The following is a 22,749-nucleotide window of genomic DNA, read 5'->3' on the forward strand; positions in this document are numbered from 1 at the left end:
CTTCTTTGTTCAAGATACTAGAAAGTGATATAATAAAAATTGTGTGTATCGTTACAAAAACGATTTAAATATTGTTGGAATTACAGAAAAGTGACTATTTAGTTTGATCATAGTTACCAATACTGCGTTTCCTGGTGACTCCGAAATTGAATCCGTTTTTTTAGTTAACGAGGTTTTTTTGATTCGAATAAGGTCTTGCCGTCAATTTATTGATGCAGTAATATCTAATTATCTTCTTCGACTGCGGCACAATGAGTTTTGGATTTGATCTATTCGCAAACGTTCAGCTTCCCAAAGTCCCTCAAACTTTACAATCAACGTTTTCCGGTTGAAACTAATCAACGAAAGTTTTTATTTTATTTATTTTTTTTTTCTCTGTCCAGAAAGAAAGAATCTTGCATCGTTTTCAGCGCATATCTGCAACCGCCTTAAAGACACAGCCGATAAATTTTATTCTGAACATAAAACTCTATCCGTTTATAAATTTCCGTAGAAATTCAATCCACGAGTTGTATTATTGAGGTTATAAAGTTGAAGAAGAAAATTCAAAAACGCTGCGAGTGTAAATTTGGACAGAAAAAAAATTCTGTTGACAATTAAGTATGTGGCGGAAAAAAATTGTTTTTCTCCGTTAGTTTTTTTTTTTTTTTTTCCACTCTCTATCTTAGCTACCGGTACTCGCAATCTTTTTTGATTCTCCTCTTCATTCGTTGAATTCGAGAGAAATGAGAATCGTACAAGTATTTACGGAAGCATCATTGATTCAGTATTATAAAACTAATTTACACAAAATACGATTCCAAGTTTAGATTTCTTTTTTTTTTTGTTTTTTTTTTGCAACAAATTCATATCACGGATTACGTTGAATAACATAATTATACACGGCGTTCAATAATTATTACCGTACGGTTTGAGACATATGAAGTGGCGTCAGCATAAAATCGAACGTAGCTTCCTTCAAGTTTGCACCGCGAAGATTCGCCTCGTTGAGATCGGATCCAGAGAAGTCACAAAACTGAAAATATATAATCGGTAGGGGAAATTTTTATTTTTTCTTTTCGCGAATCGGAAAATGTCTGCATAAATAATTACCTGACAAGTTTACGATGGAGAAATGTGTTCAAGTTCTTGTATGAAAATGTGCTTAAAGTTTCTTTTTTTTTTTTTTTTTGGACAAGGGGGGGAGGGGGACGTGTCGTAACACGTGGTTTTTATTTCGAAACTCTTTTGCAGCCGTTTGTAACGCTGACCTTCGATTGTGATCCATTAATCGGAAAATCTTCACGTAATTAATGGCTTGACGAGTTTACGATGGAGAATCGTGTTTAGATTCCTACGTATAAAAGTGTGCCCGAAGTTTACCTCAAGATCAGCGCCAGCGAGAACCGCAGCTCTGAGATCGCAGTTCCTTAGTTTCGCGTTCTTGAGGGTTGCGACCCGAAGATTGATGCCTGCCATGTTGCTGCCCTCGAGATTAGCGCCCTTCAAGTTCGCCCCCTCAAGGTTCGCCCGAAGACCAGTCGGATCCTCGAAATTACAACCCTTGAGACACGCCGCCTCGAGATTGACGCAAAGCATTCGAACCATCAGGAGCTGAGCGCCTTCCATGTTGCTGCCCGAAAGATCCGCACGCTCCAGATTACAGCCGGAAAAATTCGTCCCGCACAAGCGACAGCCGTGCAGATTCGCGTACTGCAACGCAAATGGCAATTAGAGAAGAAAGGAAACGAGTTCGTTGGAAGCTTTTTTTTTTTTTTTTTTTGTCTCTGCACAAAGAGAAATTTCTTACAGTTAACCAGGTTACTGTATTTTACGAATACAAACTATAATATTTTCATTTTTACCATGTCCAAAGCTTTTTGCATCAAGCGTTGTACATTTTCTATCAAAGCTTAGCACAGAATCATTTTCGAATTTTATGCGACACACGAACGTACATTTTGGACCGTCTTCGATTCTGCGCTATTCAAAGAACGTCAAAAAAATAACGTTCGGATGGTTTTACATATGCCAGTAATTGACGAACGAACGTGATAAAAACATGAAAACGAGTTTATAATCGAATTATACACGTCGCGTGATAGATTCAAAGTTGAATTCTCCGGTTACTGAAAATTATTTATTTTTTTGTTGGTACGGAGTTTACACATAAGTCACTTTTTTTCTAATGTCCCACGACGCAAATCACGAGCTGTTGAACTCTCGGTGCGTAACACCGCACGAATTAAGCAGCCGTGATGGTTGATAGGGTGAATAAAAAGAGAGATTAATTACTTGAGACGAAATTAAATTTAGTTCTTTAGCTGCTTTTTTTTTCAACCCACTTCTTCCGCGTATTACTTTCTTCTTATCGCACGGTGAAGTCTGTCGTGTAAGATATTTTATTACTGTTTTAAAAAGTACTCCAAGTATGTTGAAATAGAAAACTAAAAACAAGTAAAAAAGTTTGATTTTTAATAATTAATTGATTAATAGAAACGAACCCAAAGCTTCGAACAATAAAATCCAGATTTCTTCTTCGACTGTTCGATGAATCATAGAATACAGTATATCAATATTGTTTAAAAAAAAAGAAAACTTTGTTTCAAACGATTTGTAAGAAACTAATGCAAGAATGAAATAAACTCCTTCATTAAAATTGAACAAATTTCATACGCGTCATTTTTGCAACGGTATAAATAGCGAGCTATTTTTGGATTAATATCAGTCTGAAATACACCGAAAAATACGATAAACTTTCGAAATCTTGAATATGCAGACGAGCCTAAAATTTTAACCAATACTTGGACCGATTTTCACTGAATTTTATTGTTACAAATCATTATCAGGTGTATTACTGAAATTTTTTTGCAAAAAAAAAAACTGTACAAACCGACATCTATACCAGAATCAAAAGCTCTACTTTGCACAGAAAAGAGTTACATATAAAAAAAAAAAAAAAAAAAGTAGCCGAGAAGCACGTTTCAATTGTATCATACTTTTGAGCAAAAACACGCCGGATCTCCTCTTCAATTGTGAACAATTGGGTAACGTACTTCACGTGGAACCGTTTAACCTGGTCAGGGGTTACGAAATTCAAGGTCAATTATGCCGACATAATTTCAAAGTTGAACAGTTTAAACCAGCTCAAAGGGCTCCAGCATCCCGTTGGGCGCATTATCCCTTGAGATAACGCAGGTCTGGGTCCCTGAATAATTACGTGTTCCCGCGGGATAAGTACGCTATAGATGACGGTCTCTCTCTAGTTTGGTCTTAATCGACTAAAACGGATTGGGCGAAACTCCAAATCACCCGGGCATCTGTATAAAGTGCAAGGATTAGGATCGTAATGGATTTACAAGGCGAATTGGATGCAGCGCAGACGCGACTTATTCTGATATCCGCACGCCGTTGTAGAGAAGTACGATATAATAATCGCCCCGCAAATCGAGTTTCAGTTGACAAATCTTAATTGTGTCTATAACTGGAAAGTCAGTTAATCGTTTGCTATTATTTTATTTTTTTTTTCTTTCTCATGCTTTAGACAAATTAGATCGAATACAAAATTTTTTTAGCACGGCCGAAGGGTTCTTCTCAAACATTGAATATTCCCGAATATTAACTTATAAACGACGGTGTGAAAAAAGTGAAAGTTCGTGCTTTCATCCAAAAAAAAAAAAAAAAAATTACCTTTAAAATACGTATATTTTTATCAATCTGATGTGATCAATTTATTCGAATTGATCGGGGAAAATTGTAATATTTTTGTCTGGAAAACTTGGGAAACTTCGCGATGTAGATTTTAGTGGCCACCCTATGTAAGCATCATTTGAAAAGTTGGAAAATATGTGCGGGCCGATAATTGTGAACACGGTTAAAAATAATTCAAAAATTTTATACTTTTCTATTCAATTTCCAGCTACCGACTAATTGAGCTCTGTGACTTTAAGCCTGTAATTACGATTTTTAACCGACTCACGCGATCGGCACAAGCCAATTAATTCACCGCAGAAGATGTAAGATTGTTTGAAAAATCGCATCACTTTTAGTATCGTTCAGTATCAGCATTTGAATTTTCATTTTTCCGTACAGCTGTAATCGAATCCTAGACGATTTCATTAATTTTTTTTCACATCTCCTTTCGCACATGCGGATCGTAATCAAATTTGCAAATCACACACAGACGCGCTTGTGCCCTTGCAATTTGCCGAGCAATTTCACCGATTACCACTTCGTTACAGGCCTCTAACTCTACCGACACTAGACGAAATCTCTGCACCTTGGATCAGCTTAAAACGTGAAGCTAGAAGCTCGGTGACGAGGGTTTATGCATGAAAATAATTAATCATCGCTTTCGCGCGACTCAATTTGCGAAGACGACGACGATGACGCGTTCGTTCAATGCATGTACATATACTCACCTATATTTTACTTCAAAGGGTGCAGCGAAACGGATGACATACGGGCCAAAGACTAATAGCTCTTTGAACAACGCTTCCTATAACTTTGGTATACGGTTGAATATATCTTGCACGTGTACGATGGATTTTATATGCATGTATATAACAACGATACTTGAGCAATTGATACAGAAACTCCCTAAAGTGACTCTTTTACACGAGACGAGCACTTGGAAATTTTTTATTCTTCTGTAATTTAATTCGTCAACCATGGTTCCCTTTTTTTTTTTTCGTTCTTTGGGAGGAAAGGTAAGCCGAATCCTCAAATTCAAATCTCAATTTATATTCACTACACAGAGAGCAAGACGATTGTTTAAATTTACTTGAATATTGTTTTTGAGATATTAAACATATTTTCACATTTTAAATGACATTTATTCTGGTGTATCAATGTGAACTTTGCATTGTCGGTACAAAGAAGAAGGTGTGAAAAAGAAAACGTAGGTATCAAATTTTTTTTTATACGTAGCTGTAGAAGAATTACGAAGAAAAAAATTACGGCGAACGCGAATAAGATCCCAGAAGTTTTAGACTTGATCAAAGTTCAGATCTTAATGTACACTTGGATATTTTTTATACCTGTATACGATGTACCGAGAGATTTTTAGAGGATCTGTTCGCAGCGCGAGATGTTCAATTTGCTCAATTTTTATTGGTTGATATACACGCTCTCGCAGCCTGAAGCAAACTTTCAGTGAAAATAATAAAATCCCTAGAATCGATTTGTTGACAAGTGACAGTTGACCATAAACTCTCGCCTATCAAGAATGCCTGCGTCACAGCGCAAACGCGATCCACTGCGCATCGATCACCGTGCCTACGATGCTAGTAATATTTTTACGAAGTTTGCTGAGCGTATAAACTTATAGATGGCTGCGAAACGTGGTGTGATTATACATGGTATGTCTAGAACTCTTACGATACGCCCCTTTCTTCGATATCAAAGCCTTCAAGTAATTTTGCACCGACGACTGCAGTCTAAGTAAATCCCTGTATCGTTGGGGAATTATTTTTCCTACAGTTTGATGGTTACGTATTGTGCAATACATGATGGTTATTCGTGGTGTAAATCGAAATTGGATTACACGAATCCCGTAACGTTGTCGCTACAACTCAGAAGGTACTTAAAAGACCCGCTCATCTTTTCCGCGCGCAGATTCAACGTGAAAAAAATTAATCACCACTGATCTAGGGTATTTTGGCGTCATTGGTACCGAATTCACTCAAGTCCAGCGCCAGCGTGAAAGATGAGGTAAGTGTACCGGTTATTGATTCTGTCCCAATTATTGACCTTTTTTAATTGTGGCCGTTTAATCGTTTCTTCTAAAATTACCAAAAAATAAACTTGTAGTGTTTAACCCTCTGGCGATTATTGGTTTTAATCAGGGAGAAATTTACAATTTGTGCCGTCAATTTATAATTTTTGAAAATAAAATGGTCAATAACTGATACACGTACCTTAAACTTTTTTCGTGAAAGAAGCTGCACTCCTAGGCACGCGATGTATGCTCACACCATGCTGCAAAAGTCGTTCACGACATTTGGCCAGAAAATCTCTCGGTACATAGATGCAAAAATTCGAGACGAATGAAAATTTCTAGATCATGATCGAAGGCGGAAATTCATTGTAATTATTATATTGTATGAATTTCTGACCTTGAAGTTGATGTTGCGAAGATCAAGCCGCGAGAGATCAGTACCAGCTAAATTTACACCTTGGAAACGAAGCTCGTGAGGAGCGGATGTGGATAATATCGCCCTGAGGACATCGCGGCGCGTTAATGGGGCCGTTTCTTTTTCGTCCGGACTGTATTTCGCTATCATAGGCTCCAAGATTTCGAAAGCACCTTCTATACCGTAAAATCGCGCCTCTGCCAGAACCCCTGTTAAACAGATGGATCAGATGAAATTGAATCGGCGAGATGGAAAAAGTTAGTTTTTCGTTTTTAAAGGGGTTGGTTAGTCAAGAATCGATCATTTTTTGCAGATTTCTTTACGAGATAGTCGCGCGTTGAAAACTACAAATTCAAATATTCGTATGGCCACGAAGATTTTTTTTTAAAACTGCCGCAAGAAAAAAAAAACATACTGGAATCGTAAAATGTAACCTGAGCGTCGATTGTTTATTTTCAAAAACACTTTTAAATAGTTTAAAATCTGACAAATTCACGATGACCCCAGTCAATTGAGTTCCGATTTGACCCGATTTGAATTTTAAAAATTGTGCACTTTTTACTAAATACATCGCTTCCACTCTCAAAATAAGTACCTTTTTTCAGTAACCACTATCAAGCGATTTTTCTACGTAAAACTACTTCAATTTATCTTGAGTATATTCAGTAAAATTTTCAATTTTTTTTTTTTTCATACTAATTATTTTTTTTTCTCAAAATTTTCTATAATATTTTTTCAAAGACATTTTGATTAAACTCCGGTGATTTTTTCTAATCTAAGTAACTCGGTTTACTTGTGATATGCATTTTAGTGGTTGGGGTCTTCAAGCAGTTTTCATCGTCGAGGACTGATTAGTGTGAAATGGAAAAAATTATTCAACTGCCTATATTCAATTTAAATAAGGTATGATGTTGAGATTCAGATTATGAGTTTTCAAAGAAATAATTGTAAGATTCAAAATTAGAACAAATAAATTTTCCAACCCGTTAGAACCAATCCCGTTAGAAAAATCCAAGAAATCGATAACAATTTTACTTCCTAACCAGTCATCTAAAATTTTCAGTATCGCATGATGAAGAAATTATCTAACTAAATGCAACAAAAAAAAAAAAAAAAAATTAATGCCTGTTGCAAAAATAATCTCTTCTTGGAAAATAGATCATTATATTTTTACAGTAAGCAAACCATCCTACCAATCAATTAGAAATGATGAAATTGAATAAATCCATGAGATTCTACTAAACTTGGCTTTTATGGCATATAACAACGAGCAATTTAATCAAGTACCGCAATAAAGTTTTTTTTTCCAGGCTGCATAACTGCAATAATAACGTCGTCAATAATCACTCGAAATTTGGAATGATCCAAGCTCCCGCAAAGATGAAACAGCAGGAGTAGATTGTCTGAGTATATGTCACGATAACGTCGTTCAGTATCATGGTAAATCGAATACGGCTCTTCGATTCTACCTCATCATATCAAGTATAAATTCTAAGTCTAGACTGTCTAGGCCTTGGCTGGCCCGTCTATTCAAAGGATCGTGCGATACCGACAGTCGCTTAAGTTTGAGGAGGGTTAAAGGTCAATCTATGTCATAATTGGAAATTGCAATGAAATAATGTTATCGTACATTACATGCAGCCGTATCCCTAGAAATATTTTTACACGAGTAATATTACGAATAATGCAAAGACTTTATTCTCTTATCACTTCGGAGGAAAAAAAAAAAAAAACCAAAAATTGAAAAATATGTACAAAATGATACGGAAACGATTCAGTTGGCTTAGAAGGCAACCTGTTCAAAAATCGGAATGAAATGATGAACGTTATTGCGGTGACAAGAATGCTACCTATTAAACGATTTTCATAAAAAATTCTCAAGAATTGAATGATTGACTGTCGAGATATGAGTTGTCGAAATTCTTCTTGAAAGAGGAAAACCGGAAATGAAATATTCATTGCTAACTCGGCTCGGAATGTTGAGAATAAGACTTTTAAGAATTTTCACAAACAAGGGAAAGCCACCAGAGAAAAATATACCTATTAAAAAAAATATACAAAAATTCATCTCTTCGATTCCGAATGGTAGGAAATGATCGAAAACTGTTTCTCTCTATGATGAAAAGCATTTTTCACGTTCGTTAATTTCATATCCATATATACACTAGTGTGGGTAAGCAATATGGCACCGGAAATATCAATCAACCGATCATTACCGGTGGATAATAAAAATATCGAGGCACGTAAAATGTCGTGCAAGGGTGTTGACATTTTTTTTTTCCTTTTCCATTAAGTTCATACAGCGGGAAAGATCCTAATCGTTTTCACCCATTAATTTTTCGCAGACTACGATCGTTTGTCCTTACCTGCCGGGTTTATGTTCTTTTCGAGTATTAATTCACCATGCCTTAGATAATTCAATAGCGGTTCAAAGTACGTTGGACTTCTATCGATCATAAATGCTCCGTTTTGATCTTGGGCACTTGGTTGTATTCGCCATCCGGTGTCATCATCGCCTTGAGAGAACATTCTGCGTTAAAAAAATATAGTTCATCTTAAAAAATGTGGGTATATGTATCATCTGAGTATCAAGTTCACCGACAAATGTAAGCCTGCAGCCTTCGATATTGAATTTGGTACATTAAATATTCATTCACCTAGCCAACATGCTCATAGGCTCCTTGTTGGTCAACGTGCTCCTTGTCGTGACGAAATATTTCCCGCCGACGTTCAAAGTCAGCCATTCCGAACTCGTATTATTCGATGAACTTCGCTCCTTGTTAGACTTTTTCGTAATAAAATCTTCACCACTTGATACGTACAAAACATCGTCATCCCTGGTCGGTATGGATAAAAAATTTATCAACAATCGAAATCTCTGTATTTCAATTTACATCTTTGGAATTTTTTCTCTGCGATTCGAATCAAATAAAGTAACGCTTCGTACAGCTCACCTGATGAGCTTCAAATCGTCAATTTCTCCGCCGTGCGGTGTGAACAGCCTTTTAGCGGATATTTCAAACTTCAAACTAGCTGCACATAGAAGCTCGTCGATAGAGTGCGTCACCATAAATACCTACAAACAATAAATCACACGAAACTATGAAATATTATCAATCGGTAAATTCAAATCAAACCAAATTAGGCGCGAAGCGAGTTGCGCCTGAACACTACGTTAGTCAAATATCAGTGATAACGCCGCTTTAAAGATGCACGTAAATCATGATACTCTCGAACAACTTCACGTTAATCATAGGTTGGATTTATACTTGATGGAAACAATAAAATGACTACTTGCATGATCAAACAGAGTACTTTACCTTGCCGTTGACATCCGTCCCGTTGATAAAAAGAACAACTCTCTTCATGGCTGACAATTTGGATTGACTGGCATGCGGTCGAGTGTACTTTCTGGTTTCTGGTTGAAACTGAATAACGAGTTAACACGGAATTATACTTGTGTGATGTTTATTCACTCGTCGGAACAGAACCCTGCATTGGCGTTCAACGTGGAGCCATATTTGACCAGCAGTCATCCCAGCCCGTAAGGTGGCAGGTGCATGACAAGCCACGCCACCTCCCAACGTTCGTTTCGACGATGAATAGAACGGATGCACGCCTCACTGCATCCGGTTTTTGTCCTCCCTGTTGATGTCAATTCAAGATTCACCACGATTGCGGAAGATGATATTTCAAAATAAAGAACGTTAAATCCATTGCAACGAAGTTTCAATTTGAATTCTATGACGTCATTTGTTCCACAGAAATAAAATGGCGGTCAAAACTGCGTGACTAGGGCGTGTAGAGTCCTTTTATTTTTCGCTTATGAAGTGCACGATGGGTGCACGACTGCATAGCAAATTCTGTACTATACGCATCTAATCTTCTGAAATTGACAGGGTATCAATTTTCAAATACAAAATAAACGAAGAGGAAATTCAAAAGTTTCGCGCCATAAATAGAGCAGAGCTTATTTGAAACTTGGGTGAATAAATCTGGCGGGGGTGGTTTTATTTATTTAATAACATAAGCTATCGCGTACGTACAAAATTCTAGCAAAATGACGTTGTTAGAGAATATCAGGAACGATGAATTTTTTTAAACTTTAGGTTTATAACAGACATTTTGTAACCGAGATCAGCGCAAGTTTAAAAAATTTCATAAAGTTGAGAAATGAGTCGAACAAATTTCCAAAATACACCTATTATATCTCAACTTATTACCCTCCAATTTTCCATCGAAATTCGTAGATAACATTTGATATTTATCGCAATTTTCCATATTCTCGTCAACCGTACCGTGAGACAGAAAATTAACTTGTATTTGTATTTCATTATATTACGAAAACACTCAGGCATACATCGACATCATTATATGATACTTCAAAACGTGCAACAACAAAAGTTAAAGGTCGTACAAGCAATTAGAAAACATTCCACGTTCAACAAAATATAATATAAAAACAAATTAGCAAAGACAACAACTCGACAAATAAGTCTCAGATAGTAATGGTGGACTACCTAGCGGATGATTTCAGAACTACTTAAAAAAAACTAATCATTGAAAGAAAAGTCATTGACTGATTCGTACTACACGTTACGTACAATAAGACACGTATTTACCGCGGTTACTCAATGAGTAGTTGGAACATACGCACAGATACGAAGCAAAAGGCGTGTGGGTGTCAAAAAGTTCAAAAAGTTACCGCCAGATCGATCTGCCTTCGCGCTACGAGCGAATTCGCCAAATGTGTGGATAATTTGACAGTGTGAAAGAGGGACGATATATCGGCGTCCGCGTTGCGTGGATTTTTTTTCCGAATTAACAAGTGGTTAAAATTTGAAAAAAAATTCATCGGTGGTTTGATTTATCGATAAATTAAATTTCGCGCCAGACGTTTTCCGTCTAAATTGTCGAGTCGAAGTCTGGCAGACGTGTTGTACACACGACAAAGATGGCGGTTGTCTGCTGACGTTTCTATCATTGGAAACGAGTGCCGATTAATCAACGACACGGCTCAAATGAGCGAGATAAAACATCTGGATATTTAATTAGCCCGCTGGAATAACGGTAACAAAGAAAATTGTACAAACGAAAAAACGTCAAGATGATGAACATGTGGAAAATGCGTGAGCTTATGGATAAAGCGTGAGTAGATTAAATTGTACCGATCGTTCGTTTTCACCGTGCGGATTCAACATAACCTGATATTCCACCTTTTCATTTTCCTTTTTTTTCTCCCCGCACCTTTTTTTACTCCAATTTTATCACACATTTTCCTCTCACTTATTCGCACCTCTCGTACTTTCGCCCAACCTGTACTTGAAACTCTATTAAAATCTGACAATTTATCACTACCGAATCAGTTTTGCTGTTGCTACTACATATTGAACGAGAAAAACAAAACACCTGCTATCCTACAATTACAATGATAACACAATATTCATGAATTGCGAAAAATCGAGGATTCTGCAAAATCGTGAATCGCAGATTCCTATCTTACTTGAATAAAATATGTGACAATTCGATCAACCATGATTACGATAATCCCCTCTAAATTTTCACTACAATTCAATTACCATCGACTCTTCTGCAGCGATGCAAACTTTTCATTTATTCAGAGTTCTACAGATGTTTAGAATTAGGACGATAGTCAAGTGACGGTTACTTAATCGTTGCACACTGTCATGCTTCCTCATCCGCGAGTCAGACTCAAGGTCACTGTGTGCATCCACCGGCGCATATTGTACCTATGCATATATACGTACGTAACTTTGTTGTACGGTTGTATATATCAGCAAGAGACAACGTGAGGCAAGGCAGCTTACGTAATGTTGAGTAAATACTGATAACTTTATTGTTATGTCGTCCGTACGAGCTTATGGATATAGATTAATTTATCAAGCATGGCCTGAAAAAACAGTAAAAAGAGACAATCTGCACTTTACCTGCGGTCATAACTAAATTAGTTTAATTCCCGATGAAAAGATATTTAATTATTGTTGTTCATCCATTTGGCATCTACTTAGTCACAAATTTTAACTACAAACCTAAACAATGCTAAAACTGTCAACTTTCTTTATTCCGTGAGGCTGGTAATGGAAAAGCTGCATCTTTAGTCATGAAAATAAGAAAAATGTTTTTGTGACTGTCACGCAACTCTGTTGCAACATATTCGATGTGACAAATGTCCGTGTCACAGATTAGAGACTAATTAACAATTATCGTTAAAATTAATTTAGTTCCACTCACCGGCATTGAAAGATAATAAATTTCGCACTGATATGATATAGATTTGCGAATGGCAATGGTACGAAAATGAAGGATAAAGTGAAAGTTGTTCCATTACGTAAATGAACTGTATTTGGTAGTATTTCATAATGTGACGATAATCACTGTAGGGATTGAAATTGTTGTATAATGAATCAACAGGTGTTCACTATCAATAAGAGATATAAAACGATTTTCAAAATTTTCAAGACTTATGGAAGCTGCTAAAATTAATTCTACTTCTTTCACACCAAAAGGAGTAACACATTTTTCATTCCTTGAATACTTTCGAACGTTGGGTAAATGTAAAACAAAATTTATTTACACTGACCAATTTCTCAACACGATGAAATAAAAAAACCCTGGGAACTCTGATTTCTTTTTTGTCATATTTTGTTAAAGATAGTATTTAGTGAGGCATGAAAAAAGCCAGTTTCTATTCATAATAGGTTTGAAAAAATGAGAAAAAGTATCGGTTTGTCCCAATCTTCGGTCTCAATGTTTCATAATTAAATGGCTCAACCGGTGCAAGAAGCTAATGAATGCTCGAGGCAATTTACAAAGACAGAGTAGATAAGTGGATTCAGTTTTCTTTTCTATCCGAATCCTCAATTACCACAAATCGATTCTGTTCACTTAAGTTCAAACAGTGGTATTTTATCTTCAGGACAAATGTTGTGATGAACTATACAGATACCGAAGCCAAAGTAAGAGAAGCCACAAATGATGACGCCTGGGGTCCAACAGGTAAGTCAAATTAACTGAAAAAGTAGAGAATGCTAAACGACGTAGCGTATATTGTTTTTACGTAAAGTCTAAATCTTCATTTTAAACATCTCTTAAAATTGGCAGAATTATATTGCGTGTAGAAGCATTTATCATTAATTATTACCGTAAAGACTTGAAACACTATTGTACAATTTTGTCGTCACCATTCTTAATGTCTGTTAATTGCAGAATGAGAAGTGAAACCAAACTTTGGAAATTTATATCAAATATACTGAACTTGATAGAATTTTAATCTTTAATAGACCGGCATTTTTCTTTTGAAATTCAGTATTTTTCAGAGGTATAATTTATATATATATATATATATAGTCATTACGTCCGGTGGAGTTTCCGAGTTATTCGCTGGCTCCAAAAGGAGCCAGGCCGGCCCTCTGAAGTCTAAAGACAAAATAGCATTCTAGCCTTGGCAATAGCTCAAAAACGTTGCTAAAATCTTAAACAAACAAGAGATACCGATCTTGACTCTACAGATATTCAAATGCAATGGCTACAAGTTCGACTCTTACATGTGATAACCAGTATTTTTTCTAAGAGCGATAACGCGAGTGATTCGCGATCTATTATCACATTGATGAATTTCAGGTGCCATGATGCAGGAATTAGCACAAGCCACTTTCACATACGAACAATTTCCAGAAGTAATGTCTATGCTCTGGAAACGAATGTTGCAAGAAAATAAACGCAATTGGAGACGAACGTATAAGGTAATACTCAATTCCGATGTACAAAATTCAACATCGTAATGCGGATAGGAATCATGGAAACTTCGATATCTTTATCTGGATATTTTTCCACTTCTCTGCTGAGAATGTTTTCTCAATTGTTTTATTGTTGATAAAATTGTATGTATGAAATTACAGTCGTTGCTGTTGTTGAATTACTTGGTTCGCAACGGCTCCGAACGCGTTGTAACATCATCTCGGGAGCATATCTACGACCTGAGATCGTTGGAGAATTACACGTACATAGACGAGTTTGGTAAAGACCAGGGTATAAACATTCGACATAAAGTTAGAGAGCTGATAGACTTTATTCAAGACGACGACAAGCTAAGAGACGAGAGAAAGAAAGCCAAGAAAAACAAAGACAAGTACATCGGCATGTCCAGCGAAGCGATGGGCATGAGATTTGGTGCTGGCGACAGATGGAACGACAGTCCAAAGTGGAACAAACCTGCCATAGATGGGTACAACGATTGGGACAGAGAAAGTAAAGGGAAAGGTTTCGAGGACGGAAATAACAGGTGCGAATTGATCGATGTCAAGTTTCAAATGCTCACTATTATCATCGCTTTGATTAGTTTGCAAGTAAGAAAAATCTTCCAATTATTTACGAATCATCCAATTTTTTTGCTGCGCAGCGATGACGGAGAGAGAGAAGACTCGGACAACGACACACCTTCGAGTCCGAGGCGAAGCGGCAGAGAGTACAGAGACACGACAGAGACCATTGACAGAATTGCTAAAAGTTCCCAGCCTTCCACGCCGTCGGGGAATCAATCCCCGGCTAAAACGCCGCGAGTTTTCAAAAGGGTTGACCTGGGAGCGGCAGCCCACTTTGGAAAGGACCAGTCCAATGTTAGTATTCCATCTCAAAGATGTACCAAACGTACGGTCCCATCAAAAAGCTGTGACGACAGAAATATGATGTAACAAAGGTTTGAAAGCACGGCTGAAGTTGATCGAATTGAATCTGTTTAAAATAATATTTTCTTAACACGGCAAAAGTTTGAAAAACCATAGATATCAGATGCATTGGCACAATTATTGACGATTTGAAAGGGATCCCACTATTGAATCATTTCTGCATTGAAAAAATCGTATCGTTTTATCTATATCAACAAACTAGGGCTCATTTGTGCATAAATAAAATGTTATGCTAACGAAACACTTGTTTCAATTAAATGCAACTTGATTAACTTCACTTGCAATCATATTCATGTCTGGATATCTCTTTGACTAAACTGTACGTTTGGTATATTTTTCAGTGAGTTGTTTGCCCGAATATTTTACTGACGATTGATATTTTTTCAATTTAATTACAGAACAGCACACCAGTAAAACAGAGTAACCTAATGTCGTCGCCGGTGAAAGAACAGAAAAATAAAAACGACATCTTGAACGATATATTCGACTCGCAGAGTGATGTCGTTAGTCCCAATAACGAAGACGACGACGACTTCAATCCTAGAGGAAATAATCACACGGCGGGACAGCCGCAGAGCGCAAATACGGATTTTGGCGATTTTGCAAGCGCGTTTGGCGGCTCAGCGACAAAATTGTCAAACGACGAAGGCACTGATGAGTTCGCCGATTTTACATCAGCTTTTGATGCCGGTGTAAATATTTCCAGTTCTAACAATCAACAACCTCAGATTTCGCTACTTGGTGCTACGATACCAAACATCGGTAATCCGATGACTGGAAATTCGAGCTCTCCCTTATCATCGTCGCAAAACATCACCTCCCCTGCCTTTGGTACCTCAATGATACAGAATTCAGCGATAGGAAATAATCTATACAACTCTCTACCGCCTCAAGGACTCGTGAATCAAACGCAGTCTTTAGTCAACAGCAATAATAATCCAGGTAAAAGTCTCAAGTTTAATCTAAAGTTTTACGAATCAATTTCTTATACCCCCATTTATGTACCAACAAACAAAAAAACTAAGAAGAACCAATCTTAAGCCTCTGAATCTGAACTCTCAAAATAGCCATCGTGTCAATTAATTTTTGTAATTTAATTCTTGTGCAGCGTCTTCGAACACGGATCTCCTAGCAGATTTGGGTGGATTTAGTTCGCTACCAACAATACCGCCAATGGGAACAAACATGAACAATGCGAATCTATTCGGTAGCGCAAATTCGACGCCGATTAATCCACTTGATTTCAATTCAGGTATGATTATAAGGATTTTTTTCGTATGCCATAGTATCTGATTTATGAAAGTTTGAAAGTTAGAGTGAAACTTCGCTCGTCATTCCACTGTTTTCCCTGTTAATTTGAAGTGACAATATTCATTAATCTTCAATCGCATCAAGGTGTTGTGAAAAAGAGGTTTTAGATTGTTCTCATGCATGCATTATGCGCGGTGTTTAATGTGATCGATTTATCGGTTTATTACTCGCCACATTTTACTTGGAGAAGTAATGCCCCCAAGTTAGACTTTCCTTGCAGCTTCAAGACCGGAAGGAATCAACTTGAAGCATGCGGCAAATCGACTTTTGGAAACGCTGCAGAGAATTGAAGAGATTAAAAGTGACAAGGAGTTGGATGAAATAAAACATAAAATCAACGAATACACTGATTTTTTCCCAGGATTATACACGCCGCAGAAATACATCGGCATCGATACCCACGGTATCGATGTGGACGTAATTTCGTACGGCAGAATCTTAGAGAACGTGATAGAAAAATTCGATCACAATTGGCCGTTGGTAAAAAATAAACTAGACAAATCGGTGAAAAATTTATTTGTCGTCGAGGGTTGTACGAGTCTTTTGTTGAACGAATCGTTGTCCGCATTGAGCGAGGCGTTGAAAGAAACTGAGAACAAAGAAAAAGCACGAATAATATCGGTAATTCTAGAATCTCTGATTAAAAGCGACGCGCTTTATTCAGCGATAGTGAATGTTTCAAAAATTCATGATAAAACTGAATTGGAAAAACTGGAAATCGACGAAGGTTGGAAAAATATTGTTCAAATTGTAATCTCCCTGCCGAATAGAGTTGCTAATAAATTGAACGGAAAGTTGCCCGACGTTTTCAATTCCGAAACATACGCGAATATTGTTTACTTTCACTTTCTGAGATCTGTGAAATTTATCAACGAAGGCTTCAGCAAGTTTCACATCAAACCGGACTTTGAATATCTTTCCATTTTACTGAGCAAATCCGCGTTGATATTGAACAGAGCCAGTCTTACCGAGTTGACGCGTATCTTTGCCGAATGGTGCATCGAAAATTGTAACGACGCAAGGTGTTTCGTTGAAAAAGTTTTGCACGGTTTAAACAGCCAGAGCATAGAGCCAATTGCGGTAGCGTTTCTAATGCAAAGCGTATCCGCATCTGGGATTTGTAACGTATTTGGAAATTTGATATCAAATTCAAACTGGAAATATATATTGACGAATAAAATTCCACTGTTGTCATATTACGACGATGAATATTTACCAAAAAACTTGATATCGTATCTGTCGCACTGCAACGAGTCGGATCGATCCTTAATAAAGCTGCTGACTCAACTTCTAAAATCCTGGAGCAACAGAAGTATCCTGAATCACATCACGTTCGAACAACACATTTTTATTACAAAGCTGATGATATTGTCCTTAAAAGAATTGCATGATCGACTAACACCTGCCGACAGAAACACGATACTGAGTTTAATGTTCTCTGGCACTCAAGCGCACCTGGAAATGGTTCAACCAAAGCTGAGAGCCATCGGTATGATTACCGCTGAGATTTTTACAGAAATTTTAAACAAATCCATGTCTGGGGCGGAACTAAAATTTGAGTACGACGAAATGGGCGAGGATGTGGTAGAAATGACAAAGGAATTGAGGCAGATCAAAATTCATTATAATCCAAGCAAACAAGCAAGAAACGACGCTGAGTTGGTAGTTGAAAATTTAGAGTTTTACGAAATTGGAGATAAAATGTTGTATCAACTTGGCGTCAAGTGCAAAATATTGCGAGATTTGACGGTGAAAAATATCAATGAAAACACAAGTCCTCGCCCTGTTGAAGAGCCACAAGATACCGGACACGGAAACTCAGCGAAAGATGATATTCAGCCAAACTTGATCCCGGAAGATGAAGAAGATCTTGACAGCGACGACGATTTGACACCGTACGACATGTCAAACGATACAAAAATATCCCAGAGCAAAAGACCCGCCTATTTGCGCGATCTTCGTGATAATCTAACCGATCCACAGACGAACAGTGATCCGGACGTATTTTCTGGTAGCATGGAAATTTGCGAGGAATTGATATTGTCTCAACTTCCAAACGATGATGTTTCCTTTGGTATTGAACTGTTGGAGATACTCGTTACGCTGGGTGAAAAGAGTTACGTTGAAAACTTTGAAAGTTTAAAATTCAATTCCTGCACAGCAATTGTAACTGTATTTCCAAAAGAATCAGCCGAGTATTTGTGCAAACAATTTCACGCAGAAATTGGAACGTATTCCGTAATGCAAAGGCTACTTTTTCTCGAAGTTTTACAAGATGCTGCAAAAAAATTGGCAAACTGTAAATTGGAAGACGATGAACCTGCGTCTTTGACACCAAAGACCCGTTCAGAGATGGAAAAAAAGAAGGCAAAGCCGATATCGTTGACGGTAGAAACGGATAGAACTAAAAAATACGAAACGCTGTTCGCCGACGACTTTGAAATAAGTGATATCAACGAAGCGAACAGGGTCGATTGGGAGGAAATAGTCAACAAAAGAATCCAATCTAATACAAGGCGACTGACACATGGAACCAAACTTCCTAAAACTGCGGTCAACAAATTCGCCAATGTAGCGTCATCCTTTTTTTATCCATTGTTATACGGTTTCGGTCGCAAAGGAGCTCTGATGTGCGGCACTCCAAAAATATACGAAGATCAGGATTGCATTCTGCTAGTAAACTTTCTTAAAACACTTTCTGTATTAATGGTCTCTGCGAATAATTGCTACCTGGCACCAAAAATGGGCAAGGAAATATTGGATCTGTCATGGACGCTGAGATATCACTACGAAGGAAAAGTTAGAATGGCTGTTATACAAAACATCGCTTCTGTTGTCATTTCGACACCGACGCATTTCCTTACTACCGAATTATTCGAGCAAATATTTGACGCCAGAAACTGGCTTGCCGACATTTCGCAGAACACTTTCAGAGGCGATCCAAACGCTAGTTGCAGAAGTCTGGGTATTAACGTTCTATCTCTGATCGACTCAGTCATTGGCTCCAGTCTCAATAAACTCTGAGATTTAAAAATTTTACAATTGTGAGATTTAGAGACTTATTGCGACATTATTATATGATTTCGATATATTTTTACACATTAGTTTTTACCTTGAAATCCTCAATTATTTCCTCCATATTTCTGGTATATATCATTAAATAATAAAATCTTATCTTTGTAAGAAAAGTGTATAGAAATAGGTAAAAGTTATCAAATTTTCGTTCGCCAAAATTCATTAACCATGCTTTTTTGAACCTGTTGTAAATATAGATTTAATTTTTTTCTTTGTTCCTATCAAAATCGAATAAATAAACGTTTTGCAAAATCCGACAACTACCTTTCTGAAATTTTTCACATTTACATTACAACAAAAATATAGGTAATATGTTTTACTAATTCATTAACGAAAGGTCATTACAGAGGCGAATCATTGAAAAACGATATTCTTCACATATTATATTTTTTGTCAAAGGTCCGATGAGCATGACTGGAAGTACGACTCTTCTGACGCCAATGTCTACAAGTGCAAAAGGCCAACCGACGACTGGTGTCAACACAACGCCAGTTGGATCAACGTGGGCTGGCGCTGGGCTGAATATTGATTTGGACAACATAATGGGCAGCAAAACGAAACAATCCGGGCCAGCACCGACGATGAATCAACTAGCAAGCAATAGTCCGCAACATCAACCGAAAGGCATAGGTAAATGCGATTGTTATATCATTTACTTGAAACTCGCCGACAGTCTGAAGTCAATGGCGCGGGAGTTTACCGTTTATAATATACTTGATAACACGTTTTTTTTCTTTTCTTTGAAAAGAGGAATTTGTTTCAGCAGCAGTGCCGAACATGGGTATGATTTCGCCAACGATCAATCCGCAACAGCAACAGCAACAACAACAGACTAACATTGGATTTTTCCCCGCATTTCAATGAAGCATTTAGTTCGATCCGAACATAACTGAACGACTCTCCTTCCAACAAGAAATATTAAATTAACCGAGCAATTTAATCGGTAAAGGCTTGCTGTACTGAAAAATTCCACCGATTATCCAAGTTCAAAGATAATCGCGATTTTTTAATTCAGTTAAGAAATTAACAAATTGGTGGTAACAACTTTTTTAAAACATGGTGCATCGCGATCAATAAGTTTTTATCGTAATCGGAGAATTGAATGAATAACAAAATTTAAAAAAAAAAAAAAAAAACAATTTTCAATCAAGAATTGGAAACATTTCGCAAAATGTTGAAATACGGCGCTGAAAGTGTTGAGAACAAGGAAAAAAAAAAAAAATTGTTTTTATTGCTACTGTGTGCGTATTATTTTTTTTTTTTTTGTATACTAGAAATTTATGTACATAAATATCTGCGCGTATGAATGATTAATGAAGAATGCCAAAGGCCTTCGGTTACATGCTATAGCAGGTCTATATATTTAGATAGGTGAAAGAAATTTGTACGAAAAATCCGTGAACATGAACAATACTGCGTTGGGTAGAATGAATGATTGAGAAAAAGGAAAAAAGAAAAAAAGAAAAAACAAAAAACAAACAATTCATAAAAAATTAATTACGATAAGGATGATCGCAAAAAAATTGTAAATCACTTTAGTTTGACGAAACGATTATTGCAACGGCAGCTGTTTAAGATACTCTTCAATATTGTGATGCTATATGTATATGCTTTGAAAATATCAACTATACTATTCAGGGAAACTATCGATACAGAATAAAATTTTATCGCGCTCTCGCATATGCAGCTTTCAAGGTGTTAGTAGACAAAACCGAAATGACGTTACTAATCCTCGCAGGATATAATTTTTAGAAACAACTAGAGTGAAATCGATTGAAATATTGCATTTACCTTAACTGAATTCGAAGTTTTCAAATTAGCATCTTTTAGCTGATTCGTGTACAAAATTTAACGTGCACATGCGCATAATTGAACAACAAAAAAAAGTAACGTGTATACAATACAGGGTGCCTCGAAAAAAAAAACAAAAAAAAAAGAAAAAAAAACAAGAAAAAATATGTTTCTTTTTTGTTGAAAAGTTATCTTTCAACGTTACCATGATATTATTATTAAGTGTTCGATTTATGAAAACTGTGCAAACAGATTATCGCAGAATATTCCAATTGATTTTGAAAACGGTTGATCGAATAAACTGAATTGCACAGCTTGGCATACTTTGATCTTGATCTCTGAAGCGGTCGTGAAGTTGCAATTTACTGGTCGCTAAAGAGATTTCAAATCAGCAATAGCAATAAAGATTTATCATTGAAACGACATTAGACATAGACGATACGTCATGGTATGTATGAAAATACCAACACAGATAAATTGTCGTTTTACTGAATTCACTTTCAACATGTAGCGTAAGATGTATATAATGCTACAAGACCTGTCGTATTGTAATGAATAGCGAGTAACAGGTACGAGTATAAAAAAAATAGGTTTTTCCGATCAGCGATGAATACGTGCTTCCATGGCACAAACCTAATTTTTTTTTTTTTTCTGCCATTAATATTGCATGTGATTACCAACCGTACACGTGGATTGGATAGTTAACGGTGAAAATGTAAGAACAATATTATAATATACATATTCTATAAAAATGCGAGAATGGTATACGTTATGAATGAATAAGATAAATATATGATAAACGATATAGACTTTCGTCAAGTTAGCACAAAACCGTAGCGCAATAGTGTATAAATTGCAGCAAATTTAAATTGGACATATTTGTTGAACGGAATATCATTTATATACTTATATACATAAAAAGAAAGCAAAGGTAAAATGTATGATATACCAAATCTTGTTTGATGCAATTAATGGGCCCACCGTTGTTCATCGGTGACCATGAAAATTGCATATATCGCGTACCCGAAGCTGTGAAATGTTTGATGACTACCGTTATACGAAAATTTATTTCATTATTCTATTACGAAATAAAGAAAACATGCATCATGGAAGAAAAACAAAAAATGAAAATAAAAAATGAAGGAGCTATTCCTTTACAATAATTAAATGACGAAATGCATATCTTACAGATTATAAGTGATTCGAATCGATCTTTGTTTCAAATGAAGAGAATAAAATAAATAATGATTAATAGTTAGATCGTTAAGAACAGGAGAAATAGATAAATAAAATGAATAAGAATAGCCTTATTTTCAAACAGGAAGCTAACATGTTAGATATAGTTTATGGACTTTGCATGGACTAAGATAAAAAAAAAAAAAAAAAAATTTATGATCTTTGTTCGCATAAATTTCCCACAGATAGTTAGAGCCCTTGGATAAACGGTCCTGATGTAAAGTCCACGAGTTAGCAATATATCACAATCCTAGGATAATTTTACTCATATTTTAAACCCTTGTATTTCATAATTGTATATGTAAAACTTTTTAATTCACTTTCTTTCTAATCTACTTTCCTAAATTCATGTCAAGCAGGATTAATTAGTTTAATAAGAGAAACCCCCCCCCCCCCCTCTGTTTGATTGAAAATATTATTTAGTTCAAATTCGTGAACGATATGACATACATACGTTTAGAAAATATGTACCGAAGAAAAAAAATTTCCGCCTCGATTATACATTTTTTGTTTTAAAT

The 22,749-nt window shown here is 36.4% G+C and overlaps 2 protein-coding genes across 6 annotated transcripts; one reads left to right on the plus strand and one right to left on the minus strand.

The window, feature by feature from the left end:
• Positions 1 to 433: 433 nt before the first annotated feature.
• On the minus strand, positions 434 to 11,785 carry LOC107227245 (BTB/POZ domain-containing protein KCTD9). 3 transcript variants are annotated; one of them, XM_046736020.1, is made up of 8 exons: positions 11,693 to 11,785; positions 9,434 to 9,541; positions 9,068 to 9,189; positions 8,771 to 8,950; positions 8,480 to 8,643; positions 6,096 to 6,322; positions 1,363 to 1,692; positions 434 to 1,015 (listed from the first exon to the last, which is right to left on the minus strand). In XM_046736020.1, the coding sequence occupies exons 1-8, from the start codon at positions 11,693 to 11,695 to the stop codon at positions 899 to 901; spliced, it is 1,251 nt and encodes a 416-aa protein (XP_046591976.1). In that variant the 5' UTR covers positions 11,696 to 11,785; the 3' UTR covers positions 434 to 898. The 3 variants fall into 3 exon arrangements, with proteins under 3 accessions (XP_046591976.1, XP_015523823.1, XP_046591975.1); XM_015668337.2 differs by having other exon boundaries at positions 9,434 to 9,758; positions 11,693 to 11,776; XM_046736019.1 differs by lacking the exon at positions 11,693 to 11,785 and adding an exon at positions 11,617 to 11,685.
• Positions 10,803 to 22,438, plus strand: LOC107227250 (clathrin interactor 1). 3 transcript variants are annotated; one of them, XM_015668344.2, is made up of 9 exons: positions 10,832 to 11,261; positions 13,051 to 13,130; positions 13,755 to 13,876; positions 14,033 to 14,415; positions 14,533 to 14,749; positions 15,217 to 15,760; positions 15,927 to 16,070; positions 19,604 to 19,834; positions 19,971 to 22,438. In XM_015668344.2, exons 1-9 carry the CDS (start codon positions 11,221 to 11,223, stop codon positions 20,066 to 20,068), a joined length of 1,860 nt encoding a protein of 619 aa, XP_015523830.1. In that variant the 5' UTR covers positions 10,832 to 11,220; the 3' UTR covers positions 20,069 to 22,438. The 3 variants fall into 3 exon arrangements, with proteins under 3 accessions (XP_015523827.1, XP_015523830.1, XP_015523828.1); XM_015668342.2 differs by having other exon boundaries at positions 10,833 to 11,261; positions 19,953 to 22,438; XM_015668341.2 differs by lacking the exons at positions 19,604 to 19,834; positions 19,971 to 22,438 and adding an exon at positions 16,350 to 19,461 and having other exon boundaries at positions 10,803 to 11,261.
• Positions 22,439 to 22,749: the final 311 nt, after the last annotated feature.

This window comes from Neodiprion lecontei, chromosome 3 (genome assembly GCF_021901455.1).
Source record: "Neodiprion lecontei isolate iyNeoLeco1 chromosome 3, iyNeoLeco1.1, whole genome shotgun sequence".
Lineage (NCBI taxonomy): Eukaryota > Metazoa > Arthropoda > Insecta > Hymenoptera > Diprionidae > Neodiprion > Neodiprion lecontei.

What these genes read in the sequence shown, in the direction of transcription:
- LOC107227250 (XM_015668341.2), top strand. Translation starts at nt 11,221, where the DNA reads ATGATGAACATGTGGAAAATGCGTGAGCTTATGGATAAAGC. An exon ending in TGACGCCTGGGGTCCAACAG is followed by an intron (nt 13,131 to 13,754) that starts GTAAGTCAAATT and finishes GATGAATTTCAG; the next exon opens with GTGCCATGATGCAGGAATTA. An exon ending in TCCACTTGATTTCAATTCAG is followed by an intron (nt 16,071 to 16,349) that starts GTATGATTATAA and finishes CTTTCCTTGCAG; the next exon opens with CTTCAAGACCGGAAGGAATC.
- LOC107227245 (XM_046736019.1), bottom strand. Translation starts at nt 11,649, where the DNA reads ATGGTTGATCGAATTGTCACATATTTTATTCAA. An exon ending in CCTATGAGCATGTTGGCTAG is followed by an intron (nt 8,644 to 8,770) that starts GTGAATGAATAT and finishes TTTTTAACGCAG; the next exon opens with AATGTTCTCTCAAGGCGATG. An exon ending in AAAGAACATAAACCCGGCAG is followed by an intron (nt 6,323 to 8,479) that starts GTAAGGACAAAC and finishes TCTGTTTAACAG; the next exon opens with GGGTTCTGGCAGAGGCGCGA.